Source organism: Bactrocera tryoni, unplaced genomic scaffold (assembly GCF_016617805.1).
Source record: "Bactrocera tryoni isolate S06 unplaced genomic scaffold, CSIRO_BtryS06_freeze2 scaffold_797, whole genome shotgun sequence".
Lineage (NCBI taxonomy): Eukaryota > Metazoa > Arthropoda > Insecta > Diptera > Tephritidae > Bactrocera > Bactrocera tryoni.
Window position 1 is genome coordinate 21,912 of NW_024396454.1, and position 21,790 is coordinate 43,701.

General features: G+C 39.7%; 4 protein-coding genes across 5 annotated transcripts; 2 read left to right on the top strand and 2 right to left on the bottom strand.

Moving 5' to 3' along the window:
* The first annotated feature begins 3,293 nt into the window (after positions 1-3,293).
* Positions 3,294-19,374, top strand: LOC120781962. Its single transcript, XM_040114132.1, has 5 exons — positions 3,294-4,397; positions 4,453-4,574; positions 18,302-18,419; positions 18,479-18,598; positions 18,695-19,374. Exons 1-5 carry the CDS (start codon positions 3,387-3,389, stop codon positions 19,175-19,177), a joined length of 1,854 nt encoding a protein of 617 aa, XP_039970066.1. The 5' UTR covers positions 3,294-3,386; the 3' UTR covers positions 19,178-19,374.
* On the top strand, positions 5,076-9,846 carry LOC120781960 (ribosomal protein S6 kinase 2 beta). Its single transcript, XM_040114129.1, has 2 exons — positions 5,076-7,465; positions 7,552-9,846. The coding sequence occupies exons 1-2, from the start codon at positions 5,473-5,475 to the stop codon at positions 8,172-8,174; spliced, it is 2,616 nt and encodes an 871-aa protein (XP_039970063.1). The 5' UTR covers positions 5,076-5,472; the 3' UTR covers positions 8,175-9,846.
* LOC120781961 (protein phosphatase 1H) lies at positions 14,284-17,757 on the bottom strand. 2 transcript variants are annotated; one of them, XM_040114130.1, is made up of 5 exons: positions 16,718-17,755; positions 15,743-16,466; positions 15,512-15,680; positions 14,794-15,453; positions 14,284-14,594 (listed from the first exon to the last, which is right to left on the bottom strand). In XM_040114130.1, exons 1-5 carry the CDS (start codon positions 17,077-17,079, stop codon positions 14,491-14,493), a joined length of 2,019 nt encoding a protein of 672 aa, XP_039970064.1. In that variant the 5' UTR covers positions 17,080-17,755; the 3' UTR covers positions 14,284-14,490. The 2 variants fall into 2 exon arrangements, with proteins under 2 accessions (XP_039970064.1, XP_039970065.1); XM_040114131.1 differs by having other exon boundaries at positions 14,501-14,739; positions 16,718-17,757.
* Positions 19,375-19,376: 2 nt separating the features above from the next.
* On the bottom strand, positions 19,377-21,312 carry LOC120781963 (clusterin-associated protein 1 homolog). Its single transcript, XM_040114133.1, has 3 exons — positions 21,198-21,312; positions 19,754-21,133; positions 19,377-19,693 (listed from the first exon to the last, which is right to left on the bottom strand). The coding sequence occupies exons 1-3, from the start codon at positions 21,217-21,219 to the stop codon at positions 19,584-19,586; spliced, it is 1,512 nt and encodes a 503-aa protein (XP_039970067.1). The 5' UTR covers positions 21,220-21,312; the 3' UTR covers positions 19,377-19,583.
* Between the last annotated feature and the right edge of the window lie 478 nt (positions 21,313-21,790).

Sequence of the window (21,790 nt, forward strand, 5' to 3'; positions counted from 1 at the left end):
TTTGTTCGCGGACGCTTAAGCCACAGTTAACGGCCGATAAAAGTAAATTTTATTAATTTTATGTTCGCCATATATTTTTCGGCGAGTTAATTTTATGGTCGCCGCTTGTGTAATGGCATGCCATAAATTCTGGCATGACGCAATGTTGCACACACACACACATACGTGCACAATGTAGCTGTTGTATAATGCATAAATCGCCTTGCGCAGTTATGGCGGACGGACGGCCAATTCGGAGCGAATGTGTGGCAAATCACCTGCAGGCGCATTGGCCGCTTAGACATTCGCTTTGTTCTTTTATGTCAGTCCATTTGAAATGTCGATTCTCTGGCTGTTGACATTTTTCGCATAGTTTGCAGTGCTATAGTGTTTGTTGTTGTCTTTCAAGTGCTGTTGCTGTCACACATTGTTTATGGCCAACACGAAATTCATATTTACTTTTGATCCGAGCATTTTCTTTGTGAATTTCATGTCCATTGTGGCAGCCGTCGCCGGCAGCCGCACTTGTTTACGTAATTGCCCGCTTAGCCGCTTTGCTATTGTTGTGTCTTTCGTATGCGAAAAATTCTCGGCGCCCTGCCGCTTTGCCGGGAACCGGTTGCTCGCGGTGCGCTCGTGATTTGCTGTCTTAAGGCGAACCACTTTGCTCCGTGCATTTTTGTTGTTTTCGCAACAAGTGGTGCTATTAAACAATGCTGCGACTGCCAAGGTGCGAAGGCGGCAGCAGGTTTCATAACAAATCAAAGCATAAATGAACGCTTATGTTTTCTGAACTTCTACAGGCGCAGCAACACACCCCTACATATATGTATGTACAGCTCAGACGTGTCGTTGCCGCATCTGACTTCCCGATTAACCGCTTCGAAACACGCCACTTTCACTGCCAACCAGCAAACTGCAATTCATCAGCGCAGGCACTGGCGGATTTTCATGGCTGTTGGCACGCGACAGCCACTCTAACAGCAACGAGTTCAATTTCCAACAGCAAATCGTTATAAAACTACATATTACAAACCGAAATTGCGAGGAGACTGCAACCGTCAGCGCCTGTCGTAGTCACTTGGTATCTACTACTACTATTGTTGTTATTGTTTCACCCTTGCCTTGCCATTTGCCATACTCTATTAGCTTAGCCGCAGGCTAATTGGCTCTGCCACCGACTGCTCCAATTCCAGTGCCACTTCGTATATGCGTTTGTGTGTGTGTGTGTGTGTGTGTGTCGCATTAGTTGCGCCATTGTGTCTCTTTGAATGGAAATTGGATTCGAACGCTTCGGTTTGCCCTCTTTGCTCGCCTTGAGCGCTAATATGATAATATGAGTGATTTGCCATAGTTGTTTGTTTTTCTATTTTTAATTGGAAATGACCAATAAGCTTGGCATTTTGCACCGACGCTATGCTTATTGATCGAAACGAGTTCCGCGCGGAATTGTCATTATTTCAATTATTTTTGATAAATGATCGCAAGAATTTGTTTCGCAATAAGTTCATGGTTTGGAAATTTTGCACGCTTATTGAAATTCAAAAATCAAGAAATTTTAGTTTTTTTAAAAAATGTTTTAAAATAGTTCATTGCGCAAGCGGCTAGAAGTTGTTTTTAAATATTTTTTTACTTAACTCAAATAATATGTGCAACTAAAAGTGTAAATATAAGGAGTTGTTGAAGATATGACTGTAAACATAACCTCAAAACAATTATTTCAGCAAAACAGGTGCCTTGAGCTCCATTGTCCACTATTAATTTTTGCTCTAAAATCGCCTGAAAACTCAGAATTGAATTGATCCAAAAATGTGTTCACACATTACGGTATCTTTTAGCTGTTTTTTAAGACTTAGTATTAGTAAAAATATTTATTTGGAAAGGAACTACGGCTGATCTCCAAGAACTGAACTGGATCCTCTGAAATTAAAAAAAAAAAACAGATTTCGTTAAAATAATGTTGAGTCTAGTAATTAATTGGAGGAATAAGCAAGATAAAAATTTTGACAAAATGCCGGTTCTTCCAAAAAAACCCATTTGGACCAAAATTTCAGACTTAAATTGTTTATAAAAAATGTATCGGTGAGAAAAAATCTTCGTTTATTTATCAAAAACTATATTTAAGAAACTCGTGTTGAAATGTAAGACTAATTGATTTAGCCGTTTTCGAGTAATCTTGGTCACCGATTTTGAAAACTCCATTTTGAGAAAAACGCGTTTAAAATTTGGATTGCACTTCCAAGCACTCTGAAACGCCTTTTCAATTTTGCGTGTAACTTCGAAAATATGAAATTTTCTATGTGTATTCTTAAAAATATTTACATTAAGAAAAGAATAAAAAAATCGATTTTTTGAAAATTTGAACTTATATAACCTCTTAAAATTGCATAAAAGTTTATTTTAAATAAATATTAGGTTGTCGAAAAAGTCTTTTCGTATTTCTAATTAAACTTCAACTTATTTTTTATATTTATACTAATGATTAAATCAACAAATATGTAAAATTTTGGTCAACCACTTTTTGACATTTTTCCGCTAGAGACATTATTCCATCAATGTAAAGCGAAATTTCCGGAACGGAAGCGCGCGAACCATTGTTGTGCTAAACGAACTGATGCAGCATCGTCTCCGTAAACTTCACAAATTTCCATGGTGACTTGCGCGGCATTTTTCCCTTTTTTATACAAAAATTTCAAAAAAAGTGAATTTCTTCATTAGTTTCACTCATTTTTGAACAGTTGTAACTTTTTTCAACTTTCCCGAATTTAATTTTTTTTTGGTTAAATGAAGCTTAAAATCTCACCTTTCGAACACTATATGGTATGACACAAAGTGATTGGTAGCACTGGAGATATACGACTGCAACGACATCTATTCACAAGACACTAAAAGGCTTTTTCGACTACCCAATAAATAAAAAAAATATAACTTACTTGCCATAAAGGATCCATTTTTGGACGCACACTTATTACCAACAAATGCAGATGCCACCACTACCCACATCTCACTTTCCACACATTTTGTAGAGCAAATCAACCGTGCGAATATTTTCTATTAAACAAGAAAGTATAAAGTAATGAAAAAATAACATGAGACACACTTCCACTGTCGTTAAAATGAGCAAAAAACGAAATTTTTCAATCAGCTGTTTTATATATTTGTGTATTAATGAATTCCAACGAATTTCAATCCAATTAAAGACTAAAATATCAAAAAATAAATTTATGAAATTTTATAATAGCCAATATTGCTTTTAAATTTCTTACAGTCACGTGGCGTATTTAACGATAGTTATCAACCACATACGTTCGCACCACGCACTGGAATTTGGAATTGCACCGGAAACAGTTTAGATGTGTAAATAAATTTGGCTAAACGAGCGAGAGCCAACAAAAACAAACACACATATGCACAGCAAAATGGACGACATTAATGCCGTTAGCAGCAATTTCAATAGCGCCAACAACAACACAAGCATGAGCATGAACATGGACAGTAACAACAGCGACGACATGGTACGCCAATCCGAATCACCGGCACGCACAATTGATTCGCACGATTCCACTGTCGACAGCATGGACACGATCGTGGATCGTAGCGTCAATCGCGAGGAGCTCATGCACGCCGCCATTGAGCAGAGCTTGAACACGACAAATGCACAGCATGACAGTCTCACCAACTCACAGAAATCCATATTGCAACGCAACAGCAGCGGTTGCAGTGACACCGACGACCACCAACAGCAAGAGCTGAGCCCACAAAAGCAACAGCAATTACAAGCAGACACGCAAAGTCATATTTACTCAAGTCCTGTGTACGATCAGAAGCCACCGCTGAAGTTGACGGCAGCCACATTGGTCGCCTCTGTGGCAGCCAACAACGTTGGCAATGGCAAAAGCGTCGATGGCGATGACGCAAAGAAGCTGAAATTGATGACACACGAGGAATTCCAACAACAATTGCAGGCCGCTATTGCTTCGCGTGCCAACACACTCGATTCGCGTATTAGCAAGAAGCAGCGCTTTCCACCGGAATTGATTAAAATCAAAGATGGCGACGGCAGCTCATCGAATTCGGCGAAAGCGGCGAAATTTCAAAGACGTGCCAAATCCAGCGCCGACTGCTGCTCGGCCTTCCCATGGCAAATTGTTTTGGGCACATTGCAGCTAATGTTGGCCATTACGTTGGTGGCGCTCGGTTCATTGTTGATTGTGCGCGAAGCGGCGCTCTCCACGGCCGGTTGTGGTATTTGGACTGGCCTGGTGGCCGCCATTACTGGTTCGCTGGGTGTAGTTAGCATACGGAAGACACAAACAGCGTTTCTGGCTTTGAGTTTAATTTGCATTGCGACCAGTACACTGGCGTTGGCTGTTTCCGGCGTGGGGCTATCTAGGGACGTCAATCGAATGGAGGAAAAGGTAAGTAGAAATTAGCCCCAACAATGTATAAATAAAGTATGGCCTCTTTTCTTAGTTCGACCTGTTGAATGCGAATAGTGAGATATCGGCTGCTTCCGGTCTAATTTTGGCATTGTTTTTACACTTTGTTGTTAGTATTGTATCGGTGTACAGATGTGCGCTGCAGATATGTTCCAGGTACGTAAATAATATTAGAATTATGATAATTACACTTCAGTCTACATAAATCGCAAATTTAATTTTGTGAAACCAAATTTCGGCATCCGGTTGCTGGCTAGTGTTTAGAAAAAGTTTTGACGTTTGGCTTTCACATAATCTATTACAATCAGTGTAAGAGATGCCAGATAGTTTTCATAATTCAGAGTAAAGCAATTTAACTAATGACATTAAAAATGTACCTTTGACATATTGCATTTCAATTTCTAGCATAAAGAGTATAATATATATGTATGTACATATATAATGTATGACTCAAGTTTACATAATCATATATTGCATGTATTCAAGTCTTCTCAAATACCCGCATACGTACGTAAGCACCGATTACTATATATTATAAACGTTCTCGGTAAGCACCATACGCTCAATAATTCCTCAGTTTAGTGCTCATTTATTGCGTATGGCAGCACTTCGCTTAGCAAACTGTCAAACGCTGACGATCCAGTGCGAATCCGACAATAAGCTAGCAGCAACAGCAGTGAAGTGAAAAAAATCATTTAATTCATGCAATTTAGTAAAAGTTCATGCAAAAATGTGTAAAAAGAATGTATAAATTTTTATAGTAGTGCGTAAGCGTCGCGTCGGTATGTCTCGTATGTGTTTGAATGTTTTAATTACGTGTGCAACAACCAAATATTTGTGTACAAATAAACAAAACGACCTGTGAAAATATCGCCCACGCCTTCCTTCCACTAACCGTAGTCACAATTCACCGTCGCATTGACAGTAGCAGCCACAAGCGCAGTGAAAGCAGTTGAAAATATTGAAAGTTACAAATATCGCAGCACATTTTAATTGGATCACGGCGACGTTAAAAACGCCCACATCTTCGGAGGTCATCAGCGTCACCGGCGCAATGCCACTGGCCGATTTGAATAAAGATTTGCGCCAACAGCACCAGTTAGGCGTTGGTATAGCTGTCGGAAATAATGTCCACCCGGACAATGCCAATGGCGCCTTGGGCCAGCAGCAGCGGCGCCAGCGAATGCAGATCACTTCGTCAGGTTGTAGTAGTCTGGCCGTGACACCGATGGAGCACACACCCACTGATGAAGAAAGTGGTGGTGTGACCACTGTGACGTCATCCCAGCGCAGGCAGCAAGCACAGCAACAGCAACAACATTTGCAACAGGTGCAGCAAACGGCATTACAAGCTGCATTAGAACAACATCACATCAGCTCCGATGCGGCGGATACGACTGAACTGATGGATTTAAGTGATTCGGAAGGTTATGCGCCAGCTGTGGGTGATGGGGAGTTGCGCGAAAATGAGTTCGAGCTACGCGAAGTAATAAAGGAAGGCCATGACAAAGCCGACCCATCGCAATTCGAATTGTTGCGTGTGCTGGGCGAAGGCAGCTTCGGTAAGGTGTTTTTAGTTCGCAAGGTTATTGGCAAGGATGCAGGTACGCTATATGCAATGAAAGTGCTGAAAAAAGCCACGCTGAAAATCAAGGACCGTGTGCGTAGTAGAAATGAGCGTAAAATTCTAGCCGACGTCGGGCATGCGTTTATCGTGAAACTGCACTATGCCTTCCAAACACCCGGTAAATTGTATTTAATATTGGACTTTTTGCGCGGTGGTGATCTATTTTCAAGATTATCAAAAGAGGTGATGTTCACAGAGGACGATGTCAAATTTTATTTAGCTGAATTGGCTTTGGCACTAAATCACCTACACACATTGGGAATAATTTATCGCGATTTGAAACCGGAAAATATTTTGTTAGACGAAAACGGGCACATAGCGCTTACTGATTTTGGTCTGTCGAAGCAACCTTTAGATGGCTCCAAAACATATAGTTTTTGTGGTACCGTCGAATACATGGCACCGGAAATAGTGAATCGCAAGGGACATGGTGTTGCAGCTGATTGGTGGTCTTTTGGTGTATTGATGTTCGAAATGTTGACAGGAAATTTACCATTCCATGGACAAACGCGTCAAGAAACAATGAATCAAATATTACGCTCGAAATTAGGAATGCCCGAAAATTTATCGCCCGAGGCGCAATCGCTTTTGCGGGCACTATTTAAACGTAATCCCCAAAATCGTCTAGGTGCTGGAGAACACGGAATACTGGATATTAAAGCGCATTGTTTCTTTGCAACAATTGACTGGGTGAGACTGGTGCGGAAAGAAGTACGTCCACCATTTATACCAGCAGTGTCGCGTGACGACGCGTTTTATTTCGATATCGAGTACACCTCGAAGCCGCCACACGACTCGCCCGGTGGTCCAATTTCTGCGTCGGCACATGAAATCTTTCGTGGTTTTAGTTTTGTGGCGCCGGTGTTACTGGATGAATCATCAAACAATTCCAGTCCACTATCGCCTTATGTGCCCCACGCACACAACCCGCAGCGTTCTCTGCCTGGTGTGCTGCCTGGCAACTTTCATTCGGAATACAATTTGTTACAAGAATTGGGACGCGGAACATTTTCCGTGTGTCGTTTGTGTGAGCATCGCTCAACCAAAAAACATTTTGCTGTTAAAATTATTGAAAAGGCAGCGGCAGCAGCGTCGTCTACCTCCGCCGATTGTTGGGAAGAGGTGGAAATAATGCTGCGATATGGAAATCACCCTAACATTGTCACCCTATTCTCAGTGTATGAGGACGTAACGTCTGCGTATCTAGTTATGGAGTTACTAAAAGGCGGAGAGCTACTCGATCGCATACTAGCAGTGGGACAAATGTGCGAAAGTGAAGCCAGTGCGGTGCTGAGAACGGTTGTGTCAGCTGTGGCGTACCTGCACGAGCATGGAGTTGTGCATCGTGATCTAAAACCATCGAATATGATTTATGCCAGCATGCGGCAAACGCCGGAGACTCTAAAACTTTGTGACCTGGGTAAGTACTGAAATAAATAGCAAATGTTTTGAAACAAATTCACCATGTGCCTTTGGTATTGATAACTCCAAACTAATTATATTCAGGATTTGCAAAGCAGCTGCGTGCCGACAACGGTCTGCTGATGACACCATGCTATACAGCCAACTTTGTGGCGCCAGAAGTGTTGAAACGACAAGGTTATGACTTGGCCTGCGATATCTGGTCATTAGGAGTGCTGCTCTACATTATGCTCTCTGGTCGTACACCTTTCGCCTCAACGCCAAACGACTCTCCTGACGTGATATTAAAGCGGATAGGTTCCGGACATGTGGACTTCACTTCCAGTCGTTGGGCGATGACCGGGCACGAAGTAAAAGATCTGCTACGTCAGATGCTACATATTGTGCCGGAGAATAGACCGACAGCAGCACAAATTTTGCAACACCCGTGGCTGCGCGAACAGTCAGCGGGTTCAGTGCGCCTCACAGAGTACGCGATTATTCCCACGCAAATGTCAGCCAAGGGTGTCAACGCCACAGGTGAAAGAGGCTTGGGCGTGGCGCAACCCAACGCTAATTCGGTGCGGGAGGCAACAGCGGCGCTCCGCGGCGCAGTCGATGCGACTTTTCGCGCAATTGCAATACCACAAGCGGCAAATGTGGGACCAGTAGAATTGTCGAAATTGGCGAAACGACGTGCCAAAGACCGAGCCAACCTGCACTCCTAAATTTTTTTGGCGAAATTTCAATGAATCATCTGCTGGGGGGCTAGGTGTGAGCTAGATAAAAACCATTTAGTGTGCTAAATGGAAATTTGTTTACCATAAAAGCAGTGTTGGTGCGTGTGTGGAAAAGCAAATTGCCATCATTATACTGTGGCACACATTGTTAGCGTATTTATTAATAAAACATTTATCTAGTGGTGAGGAGAAGACGGGGAGTAATTATATTTTTAGGCGTTTTGTCAGCTTCTTACGCACGACTTCCAGCTGCACAAACACACAACCCGCCCCAATTAAGGGGGTTGAGGACAGCTGGTGTGCGTTCGTATGTCTGTGCGCGTTTTTAAGTGACGAGATTTTGCGAACAAGCTAATTATTTATTTTATAAAATAATACGTGTTGTTTGTATGCGATTAAATACATATTAACATTTGTAAATGATAGACAAGATAAACATAAGAAAAAGAAGGATATATTTTTTGCATAACTACTTACTCGAAAATAATGGCCAAAGTTATAATGCTTATCACAACTAACAAACAAAAAATAATAATATTACAATGAAAACATTGTATAGCTGTACACGCAGCAAAAGCTGCAGACATATTCTAAATAAGTATTTTCTAAAACGATTTCAACCACGTTTAGTGTTCGTAGCAGCGATAAATAGATTCAGCCAACTTCCCGAAGAACAATTCCAAATAAACTTTTCATGCCATTGCCAAATTTTTGACGTGTGCACCTGCAGCACTCTACGTTTGAAATCAAAATTATGCACGAATTTTACTGAATAATAAATGACAGACCTATATTTTGTATAAAATTATTGAATATGGTAAAATTGTAAATTTCTCGCTTAATTGTAGTGAAATTGAATTGTGAAAACAATACAAGATTGTGATTTGCCTTTGAGAATAAGTATAAAACACTACAAACATGCATACGCACATAACCTATAAGTGAGCTCGGTTGAAACGCTGAACAATTAATTTGTAAAGACGAAAGTTATGTGAAAATATTGTGGACAGTAGGAAAGTGATACTTGTTTTGTATATTAAAAATCCAATTTGAAATACTTGTTGTTGGGAAAATTTGAAGAAAGTATTTAACTAGTAATGTAAGTAATTAATTACGTAACTCTCTCTCCGGAGTCTTTCTACCGAATAAGCGAGCATAATAATGAGTTGCTGAATTCTACTACTCACTTGCGGTTTCTATATTTCCAAAGTCGTGAATGTAACAGTCGAAAAATGCCAAGCATTGCTGCTCCTGAACGCAAACTAAAAAAAGAAAAGTAAAGTTAATGAACAAATTATATTGGCGATTGAATGCGTGTAAAATTAAGATAGAAACAGTTGTAGTTTTAGTGACTTTAAATTTGACATTTTGTAACTCGGCTGTAATTCGTATACATATAATCATATTATCGCTTCTAACTACAAACATATATACATATATATATATATATATTTAAGTAAATAATAGATAACTTAAGAAAGTAATGAAGGTTTGGTGTTAATAATAATTGCTCGTACATACACGTGTACATATGTAAATTTGTAAAAATTGGCCGAAGAAATTTGCAAAAAAAGCTACGTTAACCTAAAATGAAGAAAACGATGACGTCGGTAAAGTATTTTAACAACTTGCATTAAATATATACATACAGACAAGCATATATTAAAAAAGTTCAATTTATTAAATATTAAATGCATATTGCTAAGCAGAAATACACATACGTACATAAGTACATACATAGATACACATATACACACAAAGAAGGCAAATATTATATATACATGATGCATATAACATATATTAGCTATATATATACATATACATATGTATGTATATAGTATGATTAACTAATAAATGTATATAAATATATTTAGAGAGAATTTATATAATTACCTACCACATACTTACCTTGAAAATTATGACGTAATAACTGCATAAATACCTACATATACATACCTACAACATTTGTCGAAATTTATAAAGTTAGGTTGTTGGGCGGTCTTTTAAGCTTCGCAACTTCTGTGTTATATAAAATAAAATTTGCATAAAAACTGTTGCAGTTTATACATCAAAAAAAGAAATATATATAAACATATTTTGTGCAGATGTAGGCTAACACACACATATTTACATATACATGCATACGCATGCCTTTTGCATATGTAGCTATTGTTGAAATTTGCAAAGATTTAAACAAACTTGCCTATAAAATGAGATTTTGGAACGAGCCAACTGCTGAACAATTTGTAAAACAAAAAAAACTAATTTAATGAATATAAGAAATTCAGTGCCATGATAAAGTGTGAAGCAAGCGGTCTCACAAGTGGGGAGGGTAAATTTATGAAAAAAATAAACTAAAGACCAATTGTTGTAAACCCTCTTTGCTTTTAAGACCGCATACTACACACATACTTACATAGTAAACCGCATAAAATTCACTTGAAAAACTTTTGCTTCAATTGTTGTGCCGATTTTCTTTTTAATTTCTTTCTTTAATGCATAAATTTCACTTAAGAAGAGGGTCGTTTTAAATGCTTTCATCGAAATATAAAAAAGAAATAGCAATAAGCATACATAGACACATACAACTTGCCAAGTAGAATATTTAAAATTCTCAAAAGCGGAAATATTAATACAAAAAAAGTATTTCAAAGCTTTAAAAGCTGATTTCTTCTGGCACTGATACGGCAATCGCTCTGTCACCTACGCCTGTCATTTATCACAAAACGCAACCTATGCGCACAATGAGTAACAAAAATAATAAAAAACAATAAAAATAAATAAAAAAGTAAACATAGACGCTAATTATCACTTCCTTTCTGCTCGCCGCTGGCTAGCATTTGTCGTATCAGCGCTGGGGCACAAACCAAACAGCCAAATAAAAAGTCTAATTTGAGTGAAAAAAAACTGCAAATTTTTGCAACAAGTTGCTTCCATGCAAAATTTATAAAACAAATACAATTATTGTTTTTTCTAACGTTCAATTAAGCAAGAAATTCGAATGTATAACATACAAACAAATAAACATATATTCAAATCCACTAAGTTGTCAATTCACTCTACAATTATTGTGCAAACATACTTACATACATATATTTTTATGCGCCTAACTCACACACACGCACATACACTTACATACATACGTATACAATATGTATAGGCATATTTGAATGCACTTTACAACAAGAACAAAAACACTCGTTTAATTGTTAACATTTTACCAAGTATTATATTTAAAATTTTGATGTTTTGTGTGACATTTTTGTAAAAAAACTTATATTTACCAACACTTTGGAAACGCATTTTATATCTCTCCATACTTATTGTATTATATAAGGATTTACATACTTACATACATACATACAAACATACATGCAAATGTGCAACTGTCTTATTACTGTGTATTAATTTTAGTTAATTCGTTTGAAATCGTTTAATGTATTCATTAACATATTCAGCGCTAGGAAAATCTTTACCATTTGCATTTAGATTTTAAATATTTAGTGAATTCTACAAAACCAACAACTGCTACTGCTGCTCGTATTTCAATTAAGCGCTATATACATACATACATACACACACATTGCCATCTGCGGTGCTAATTTGTGGAAGAAATAAAAACAAAAGCAACAATAACAAATATTCACAGTCGCGCACTTCATTAAATACGTTGAAAAAAACAACAAAATAAGGTACAGCTTGGCAAAAATAAATGCAGCTGGTCAGCATGTGAAAAGTTGTGTATTTTCCCACATTAAATATTCCAGATTTACTATATATTAATAGCAAACAGCAAGAATACAAGAAACAAACAAAAACAAATATGACCAGATTATTAAATGAATTTAAAATTAATAAAAGCTACATGTTTTCTTTATTTTAAACAAATAATTATTCGATTGAATAAAGTTGATATATTAAAAAAATTACGAAAAATGTTTTATTGATAGAAAAGAGCTAATTATTTGAATTAATTTATAATTAATTAATTTATTATTTTTATTAAATATTTATTTTTATCAATATTTATGCACTATACTATTTTAATAGCAGCATTGCAAATGATGCGTTAAAAGAAAAAAATTATTTAATTTTTTTATACCGGTATAAAGCAATTTTCTTTTAATTCTAAAAAATATACATACATACATATATGTATGTAATAACATATAAATAACATATATATGTATGTATGTAATAACAAATTAAAATAAATTTTTTTTAGAATTTTAATTTTTTCACGTTTGCGTACCTTGTCTTTTACAATTCCAAAATAATATATTAATTAATTTTTACTCCAAGAGTTTTTTCAATTGGTAAATATGCAACCCTGGTTATTAGTATGCTTATGTATGTACATACATATATGTATTTATATTGTTTAATAAATTATAAAATGTACTATCTTAGTTACTCCTAATGTCTTATTTCTTTTTTACAAGTTAAGAGTTCATTTCCGATAGCAATTGACCGCAGTATCACTGGTCACACAAATCGTTGAGCTATCAACTTCCTTTGACAACGTCTTATCGGTGCTTTTAATTTCCTCACACGTTTATAAGAAACCTCAAGATAACAGTTTGCGACCAGGAAATTCTTTATTACCGTTATTAATGCGCCATTGACAAACATTTTATGACACGTGTAATCAGTAATCGTCATGGTCCGATTGCAAGATTTATATGCCGTCGTTGCCGCAGTGTCAATTCAATTGTGAAATAGTATAACTAGCATATAATATTAGAGCACATGTTTTGTGTTGAACCAAGATTCTCATTTCGACAGTCCAGGAAGGGTTGATAAAGTTTGGTTGAGTCCATAAAGCTTTTCATGTCAGGTGGGATATATGTACGTGCAGTCCGTGCCCAGATATAAAATTGGTTTATTATGATTACATAGAACTAAGGGCGCTTTATTTGTTGCTTGCGGAATATCTTTCAATTTTTTTATAAGGCTTGAATAGGTCTTAAGATGTTTCCATACATTCCCTAGGCTGGCGTTTTGACCAGACCGAACAAGACAGGTAGTAAACACTTTATATATGACGGCTAAGATTTCTTTGGGAAGAAAAGGGTAAAGGGCAGGAACCTATCGAAGGCTAGGTCTTCGCTAATTACTTTTCACAAATATATAACCTTTAATATCAACATATGTATCTATACTTCCTGCAAAGATGGCTGTTAATACACATTTTGATTTAGGCTATTTCTGAATAATATCTTACGTTAAATATATCAAAAAGTGTAGCAAGGTCCTTCTCCACTTGGTCTTTCCAATTAAGTGGAGGTCTTCCTCTGCTTCGCGCAAAGAACCACAAATCTTCTGCAGAAATTTCTCCAAATACTCGTAACACCGTCTCATCAGATGTTGGACGATGGTCCATGCCTTTGTACCATATAGCAGGACGGGGATGATGAGTTACTTCTAGAATTTAGTCTTTATTCGCCGAGAAAACTTTTCTTCTCAATTGCCTACTCAGTCCCTGGAATGGATTTCGAGACTGACATTGTTGGTTGCGTTAACATTGGTTCCAAGATAAATGAAATTATTTACGACTTTGAAGTTATGACTGTCAACAATGACGAGGGAGCCTTATCCATTCTGGAGAGCAATCGTTACATTTTCTTCTTGAGTATCGCCCTTGACACGAAAGAAATCTTTTGGGAAGACCAAATAGCTACAAGTATAAGATTAAATTAAAGTCTGGCGGTTTTCCCAAAGAGAGCCTATATTTATTTTAGCGATTATTACCACAAACAATATAAAAATAATTTGAAAAGCGTCTTTTAATAAAACTAGTAATTTATTTTCGCAAATCTTGAAGTATTACAATTTTTAATTTTGATTAATTGATTTTCGAACATCTCGATTTATTTTTTTTTTTTCGAAAATACATGTAAACATGTTTTCTGTTTAACGGTATTAAAGTTTTCTTGTAATTTTAAGTTTTCACATCTGATAAATTACTGTTACCTCATCAACTCACAGGATGCGGTCGAGCGCGAGTGCATTCGTAAATGATTGGATTTGGAGTGAAATAAATAAGTGTTTGTATATATCTAATGTTGGTTTCGCTCTCTGGTAATGATTGAGTAAGTTTCGCTTGGCAAATTCACATCCGCAGAACAGCGCGGCCGACCCTCTCTACGCTACATTTTTATGTTTTCCGTTTAACTCATTGTTTGGTTTTCAAATTAAGTGCGTTTATTCATTAACTAGTTAAGTTTGTTCTCTATGTACTTATTATTATGTATTTAGTAGAAAATATGTGTGTACGCTTGGTTTGCGTACGTTTTTCATTCCCTCAACGTTTGTCTTTGCGATTACGATTGCGATGATGTTGGTGTTGTTGTTGCTGTTGCGTCTGCTGTGCTTTATACGTCTTCTCTGGCGTGGTAACAGACGATTCTGTAATATCAGAGAGAGAGAGAGAGATACGGGAGTGTAACAGTTCTTCAATTTTGATAGATAGTCAACTAATTATCTCCACTTGCAATGGGATATTTGAGCCTCTTCAGCGCGACGGCAAGCGCCACGTGCTCTTATACAACGCCTTTAAAAGACAAAAATCTGTGATTATAGACTATTGGCTTCGGATCTCACTTACCTTTTGCCTCTTTTTTATCGTCCTCTGCACTCTCAGTGGCGTCTAGAGCTGATATGGCTGCACTCAATTCATGCTCTATTAAATCCTTGACATCCTTCTCAGCCGATTGGTGTGCACTGAGCGGGTCTGTCTGACCGCTACTCTCTGCTTTTTGAGACGCATCTTCCTCCAACTCGACGGTGGCTTGTGCTTGTTGTCTATTCACTTCGACGACCACCTCCTCCTCTTCCTCTGCATCGTCATGCTCTACTTCCACCAGCGCCTTTGTGACGCCATTCACCAGCAGGGACTCATCCTCGCACGCTTCGGTTGCACTTTGTGTCACCTTAGCCCGTCGCTCCTGCAGCACTTGTGCGCATCTCTTCTCCCATTCGACGTGCTCTTTGTAATACTGATAGACGGGAATCACAATTACTGAAATATCATCGACTGTTGCGGCGGCTTTGCTGTCGGTCAAGCGCCAATGTCCTGAGTCGTTAATTTTGCCACGCGCTCGCGCCACTAGTTCCTGTGCCACCATTGTGTAACGGTGCTTCTCCGTGGGATATTTGTCTAATGTTTGGAAAACGGTACGTGCGACGGCGTCGTTCTCGGAAACATCCCAAAGGCCGTCGGTGGCCATTACTAGTATACCGTAGTCGCCATCCTCGTTATTTTCATCTACAAATTGAGAAAGTAATAACATACAGGCGTTTATGATTGCATGTTTGGCGCTCACCTGGAATGCTGACAATTTTGGAAAGGTCGCGTATAACCACTTCCGGATGGGGTGTAAGAAATGGTTTGATTTGGGTGCCAGTGTTGATGGCTAAGAGATCGTGGTCGCCAAATCCGCGCGTGACGCCGAGTGTGCCCAGCAATCGGCTACGCTTGCCTTCGCCTGTCACCTGTGCAACACGATAAAAGAGGTTAGAAAATTGCAGAAAGTTAAATAGTAATAAACACTCACAACAGGCATGCGCAAGTCGTCGCGCGTCAACGTCTTGTAGGTCCAACCTTTCATGGTACCTTGACGGCAGAGTATGCGCTGGCCCAAATCCTTCATATGTGGCCGTTTGGCATACTCCATGGCAGCGTACTGTTTTTCCATCAGATGTGGCTTCAAGCGCGCTACAGTGAGCAACCGTTGGCGCTCTGTCTCTGGGGTGTGATCGAACGAGAATGGCACCGCAAATACTTCTTGGGCGCCGGTGCCATTGTCAGCATTTGTAATTGCACCAGTTGTTGCGTTGTTCTTTTCAATGGACTTACTTTTGCGTTGGCTCAGCACGGCACGACTGTCGCCAGCATTTGCCACAAACAATTTGCCATTGATGAATAATGCAACGCAAGCGGTGCAACCACCCGCATCACGATATCGATCGCGATCCTGTGCAATGAGCGCGTCCATGTTGAAGAAGGCGCTCTCCAGTGCGCCGATGATGAGCTCATCCTTTGATACGAGTCGCTGGAAATGACTGGGATGGGGAAAGCTACTATCTTGTTTCGAATTAGCGGCGTCTTCATCACGAGGAAGCAGCAATTCTAAGCAATCCACCAGTTTCTCGTGTAAAATATGATGGAATTGATGGGAGGCTGCCAAAGCGGCACCATACCCTGCATGTCCATCAAAAATACCATAGTATGTATATGGTAAGTCCGGGTGAGAGTGTGTGGGATCCGACAGCACTTGCCTATTTACATTAAACATAAACAATTAGCTCAAATAACAATGAAAATTGGTTCAGCTTATCGCTCTTGTTGCTTTTCTTTTGAATAAATCACAGACATTATACGGAATTAGGCAAGCAAAACAAACTGATAAGCGTTGAGTCAGCACTGTTGAAGAGCTGAACAATTTTAGGTTGTAACAATAGCGATAAGATTGTTTTACTTGTGTTGCCATATTTAGTTTTTGGTATGTAATTTATGAATTTGCACTTGCCTGGCGAACGCAGCCTGATCTTCGTTCCACTCGGATTTTCCGGAATTAACGCACTCGGCATATCCAGTGCCCCACGGCAGCAAAGTGATGTCACGCGGTACAATTATGGGGCGCACATTGTGATCGGCTGAGGCACGCAATTCGTCGATAGTCAATAGCTGCAAAAATGGTGGCCGCGCATAGGCGAATTTGTCTGGTTTTTTCTGTTGATGTGCCATACGCAACTGGTAATTTGATGGAGCGCCGCTGATGTTACCGCGATGCAGCTGATGGCTGTGTGTCGATGGCAGCGGCGGTATATCTGGTGCGATAACCGAAATAAATCGATTTTTAATATTAGTTATGCTAAACATGTTTGACATCTTTGCGCGTTTCTGGCAAGTGCGGCAGCAAGAAATTTATTCACGGAATGTTTACCGCACAACTTTCGCACGCTGACAGCTGCTAAATGATGTGTAAAATAACAACAAATACACGGCAGCAAGTTCTATGTTGCTTACTAGCAATATTGCTTTTGCTTACGGAGTACTTGCACACGTCAACGTAAATGAGTCTCCAAATTACTGCAAAAGATCGCGTGGCCGATAAAAAAAACCAACTAATTCCTTTGTTGGCTGCTTATGCTAACAATGTAACCTGATGTGTATAATGCGCTTCTTCCGTCGCACACCCGTTTCCTTGGTAGCTCAATGCGTGTTTTTGTTCTCGTCACCTTTTACATTGCTCGTGACTCTGCCACTGTATTGTATTGTCCACTTTTCGCTGTGCACCAGCCAGCCAACCACTGCCACTGCAACCGCTGCCACCACGTTCGTGTTTGTTTTTCGTCAGCACTCGCAGTAATCAATAAAGCACGGTAGTTTTCCAAATCACTTTTGCAACAAAGGACACAGCAGTTACGAATAGTTTGTAGATTTTTATAAATGTAAACGTTGAAAAGTAATTTACTATAAAAATTAGTATTTTCTTCCTGGTCCACTTGCTTTTTCTGCTTGTGCGATTTTTCACTTCTCTGAATAATTCGTTCTTTTAGCTTTTTTATTTTTCGTTGACAATGGAAAACGTCAAATTGCAATCGCCAAATGAAATGTCAAATGTAGAGCTTTCGCGTCAAGCTTCGAAAGCTCCGCATTAGCGCTATTACAACAAAAACAGCTTTTGTTTTGTACTGGAAATTTGGTTCTGCACTTAAATAGTTCTTCTGAAAACTCGTTTGATATTTTCTTTTATTTGATATGATAAGGTTCTTGCTTGATTTTCATATAAATGTGACAGTTCAATCAAAGTTAATAAAATGGTTAATGTTAGATATCGATTATTATCGATAACAGTGGAAGTCAACTTTCTAAACATAAGCAAATAAAGCAGGTAATTAATAACTTTGTATGACATGTACTCAAATTTTTAACAGTTTTTAGTTTTCAAATTCTCAAAAATCACTTCTGGCAGTTACACTAGTATGGGTGTCCCTTAATACAATTGACTTCGTTTTAAACATAAAAAAATAAATATTCAATTTTGTTTTAAAAATTATTTTTTACAACTTTATTTATATATGTATTTATTTTATTTTTTGTGTTTCAGAAATGAAAGCACAGATTTGCGAGATGTTATTATTAATTCCAAAACAGGCGGAGTTGCTTTGGATCAGGAGAAGGTGGATCAATATATTAAAGCTATGTCCCTAACTGGTAGTGAAAAGGTAAAGGAAACATTTCATACAATATTATTTCGAAAAACAATAAAAATTTTAAATATTAGGAAAACGCCGAAAAATTGGCAGCCATGTGGATGTACGCAGCACAGATGGGCAGCTCACGTAACTTGGCACAAACGGGCGGCAATCGACCGATCATGCTGATCCCGGCTGGTAGCACGACCGTAAGCTATTATTAAGCTAATATTTTTTTTTTTTTTAATTTTGAACATATTTTATTAATTTTTCTTATTTATCTACATTTTTTTTCCTTTTCCCAGATGTTGGCCACACCTCCACCTGTGCCGCCAATGCCGGGCGCCATGGTCGTGCCTGGCATCCCTTATCGCCCGCCAATGGCCTACACGCTGCCATACATGCGTCCAGGCTCCGTGGTTTACGCACCCACTGGCTCTGCACTCAGTGGTACATATCGCACACAAAAGAGCAGCAAATCTGCCGGACCACCAAACCGACGCCGGCGCCCTGGACCACCACCACTACGTGCTGGTAAAATGGACGCTAACCGTCGTCAGCGACGCAAGTCCGAAGCTGATGTCATCGACAATGAAGCTTTTCAGTATACAGGGCTTGATCGCGATATAGCAGACAATTTCTTGGCGCGCCAAGAGCAGAGCAACAGCCAGCCGGGCAGTCACGTGGACTACTCGTCTTCGTCGACGACGGCCAGCGAGACATATGGCAAGCAGCGTTCACGCTCTTCGTCCAAAACGAAAATCGTTTGCCGCGATGTGGTGATGTAGTCGTGTGACAGGTTGAGCTGATGAGAAATTAAGCGCTGCGGTTTGGAGTCGAGTCGAGTCATTCTGACGGATTATACTACACTGATCCGGGGAACCGTTAAATGAACAATAATACATACCTAACTTTATAACTGTATTATATGTATGTCTTATTTCATATTTGCTATTGTAAATAACTTTTATATTATAAACTTATTATTTAGTTTATTCGACGATGTCGCTTTGCGCGCAGGCAAGCCGCACATTTTGTATGTTGTACAATAAATGTAGGTTTCAAATATTGATATAAAAATAAATGTATGCATATGTATATACGGATTAGAAAAACACCAAGAAGTCGCCTGTAAAATCTCCAGACTGTTGATCCCTAAAGAGTTGTTTTCCACTGCACACTACACGTTGCATTCTAGAAGTCCTCATCACTGTGATGTTCGGGCTTGCTTGCCGTCTTTGGACGCATTGGTAGCTCACCGGTGATCTTCGAAATGCTTATATCGTCCATCGAATTGAGATCAACTAAAAATTATAACACAAGTGTGTAAATCTCTTGAGAACTGTTTTCCACATTTCACTTACAATCATCGTCGACGAAGCTTCCCAACTCGGCCTTGAGGTAGCCCAAAAGATCGCTTGGAGGCGGTCCACGCCCCATGTTGAGTAGACCACCCATGCCCAATTCACTATCCGAACTTCCGAATGAGCTCTCATCATCGTCATCCTCACCACCCAATGTGGCACGATTGCTTAGCGTGCTCCCCATTGGACCTAGGTCAGCCATGCCGCCATCATGAAATGTGGCGCGATCACCCTGATTGACGCCTGTCGGGCGTCGTGCACGTCCAGTTATCGGACGACCATTTCGGGAAGTCGCCGTTCCCGGTCGCTTGCTCATGCGGTGCGTAGTCTCATCCATAAACTCATTATAAGATTTTCTGTTGCGCAACATCATATCCTCATCGCGGATGTCCGGAATCTCGGAATCAAGTCCAAAATTGCCGCGGCGTAGCACCCCGCTGCCATCAAGCTCCTCTTCGCCATTATTATCATCATCGTCCTCTATGAGACCCTCTGGTATAAATGGCATTGATGATTCTTGCGGCTTTTGCAGTAGCGGCGAGGCCACTGGGGTGTTACGCTTGGTGCGTGCCTCGTACTGTGCACGCAAGGCATCGCGCACATGCAGACGCAGAAAGTATTTTTGGAATAATATCTGCAGTTCCTTCTCACATTCCTCGAACTCCTGCATGTGCACCGGTCGTATTTTCTGCAATGCTTCTAAGCGCTGCTTAGTGCGTTCTAGCTCGGCGCGTTTGCGCTGTAACTTCGAAGAAAGCGCGTTCATTTCCACGCGCGCATTCTCCAACTGTGCGCGACTGGACTGCAGTTTCAGCTGTGCGGCTGCAATGGCATTCTTCAGCGTCCGCTCAGCCGAAGACAATTCCATCGGACGATTGGCCTGTGCCAGGCGCGCTTCTCTATGCAGCATCTCTTTGGCGAGCAAATCGTGTAGCGCTGCACCGCGTTGCGTTAAGTCCGCAGAGAGTTCGCGTGCGCGCCGCAGGTCATCCATTTTATCGCCGATATCGACCTGATTTAGACTGCGATAGTTTTCCTCTTCATCCTTGTCTTCCGCCGACTGACGTGGGGCTATCAACATACGCGTGATCTTCTGCAGCTCAGCCGCAGTAACTGCGCTGGAGGCATACAGTTTGCGTGGATTCAGCTTGATGGCTGATTTGGTCACGAAAAATTCGGTGGCGGAGCGTATGAGCAGCACTCGGTCGTTCTCGGTGTCCACGCTGCCAGCGAGCACAGCACCAGGCTCAAGCAGACCCGCGAACCATTGCAACACCTCGGCGACCACGTGAAATGAGGCGAGGCTTCCGAAATTGTTGGCGAGTGCCTGCAGAGGGAACACATGCGGATAGCCAAGTAGCTTGAGGTGCTCAGCGAGGTCTGTGTATAGAGGCAAATAAAAAATCTAAGAATTCTATATAAATTCTATAAATACTTCACTTACCGCGCACATCCTTGAACGACATTGTATTTATTTTAAATCAGTGGTGAATATTTTGGACTTAATTTCCAATTAAATTCGCAAGTTTTCGACTGCACAAATTTCTTCAACCATTCACTTCGGAGCTCTTTCTGATTTGTTGTGGCATGAAAAATATTTGTTTACCACACATCCTTTTCGCGCGTTGCTAGGACACGCTTGGTAGCATGGTAGCACTAGCATTAAATGCAACAAGTTGCAGAAAGTCAACATTTTAACCCTTAAAAACGTAAAAGAGAACTCTATAATTTCGCGAAAAGAGTGGTGGATTTTTCTCGCCTTTCTTACAGCAATGAAACTCGATAGTACCAACTCAAGTAGTGGATTTTCTACAAAGAAACAGCTACTATGACGTGAGAACTGATTTCGTTTCAGATCTTATAAAAACTTGCATCATAGCTCTACACAGCCAGCTCACACCACAGAAAAGTTCAATAGATTTATTGCTAGCTATTTTCTCGCAAGGCTCTCGCCCGGTTTTGAATGCCTTGAGCAATATTAAACGTGTAGAAACAATTCCACCTTCCTCGATTTCCCGGTATTTCCGCTGGCTTAAA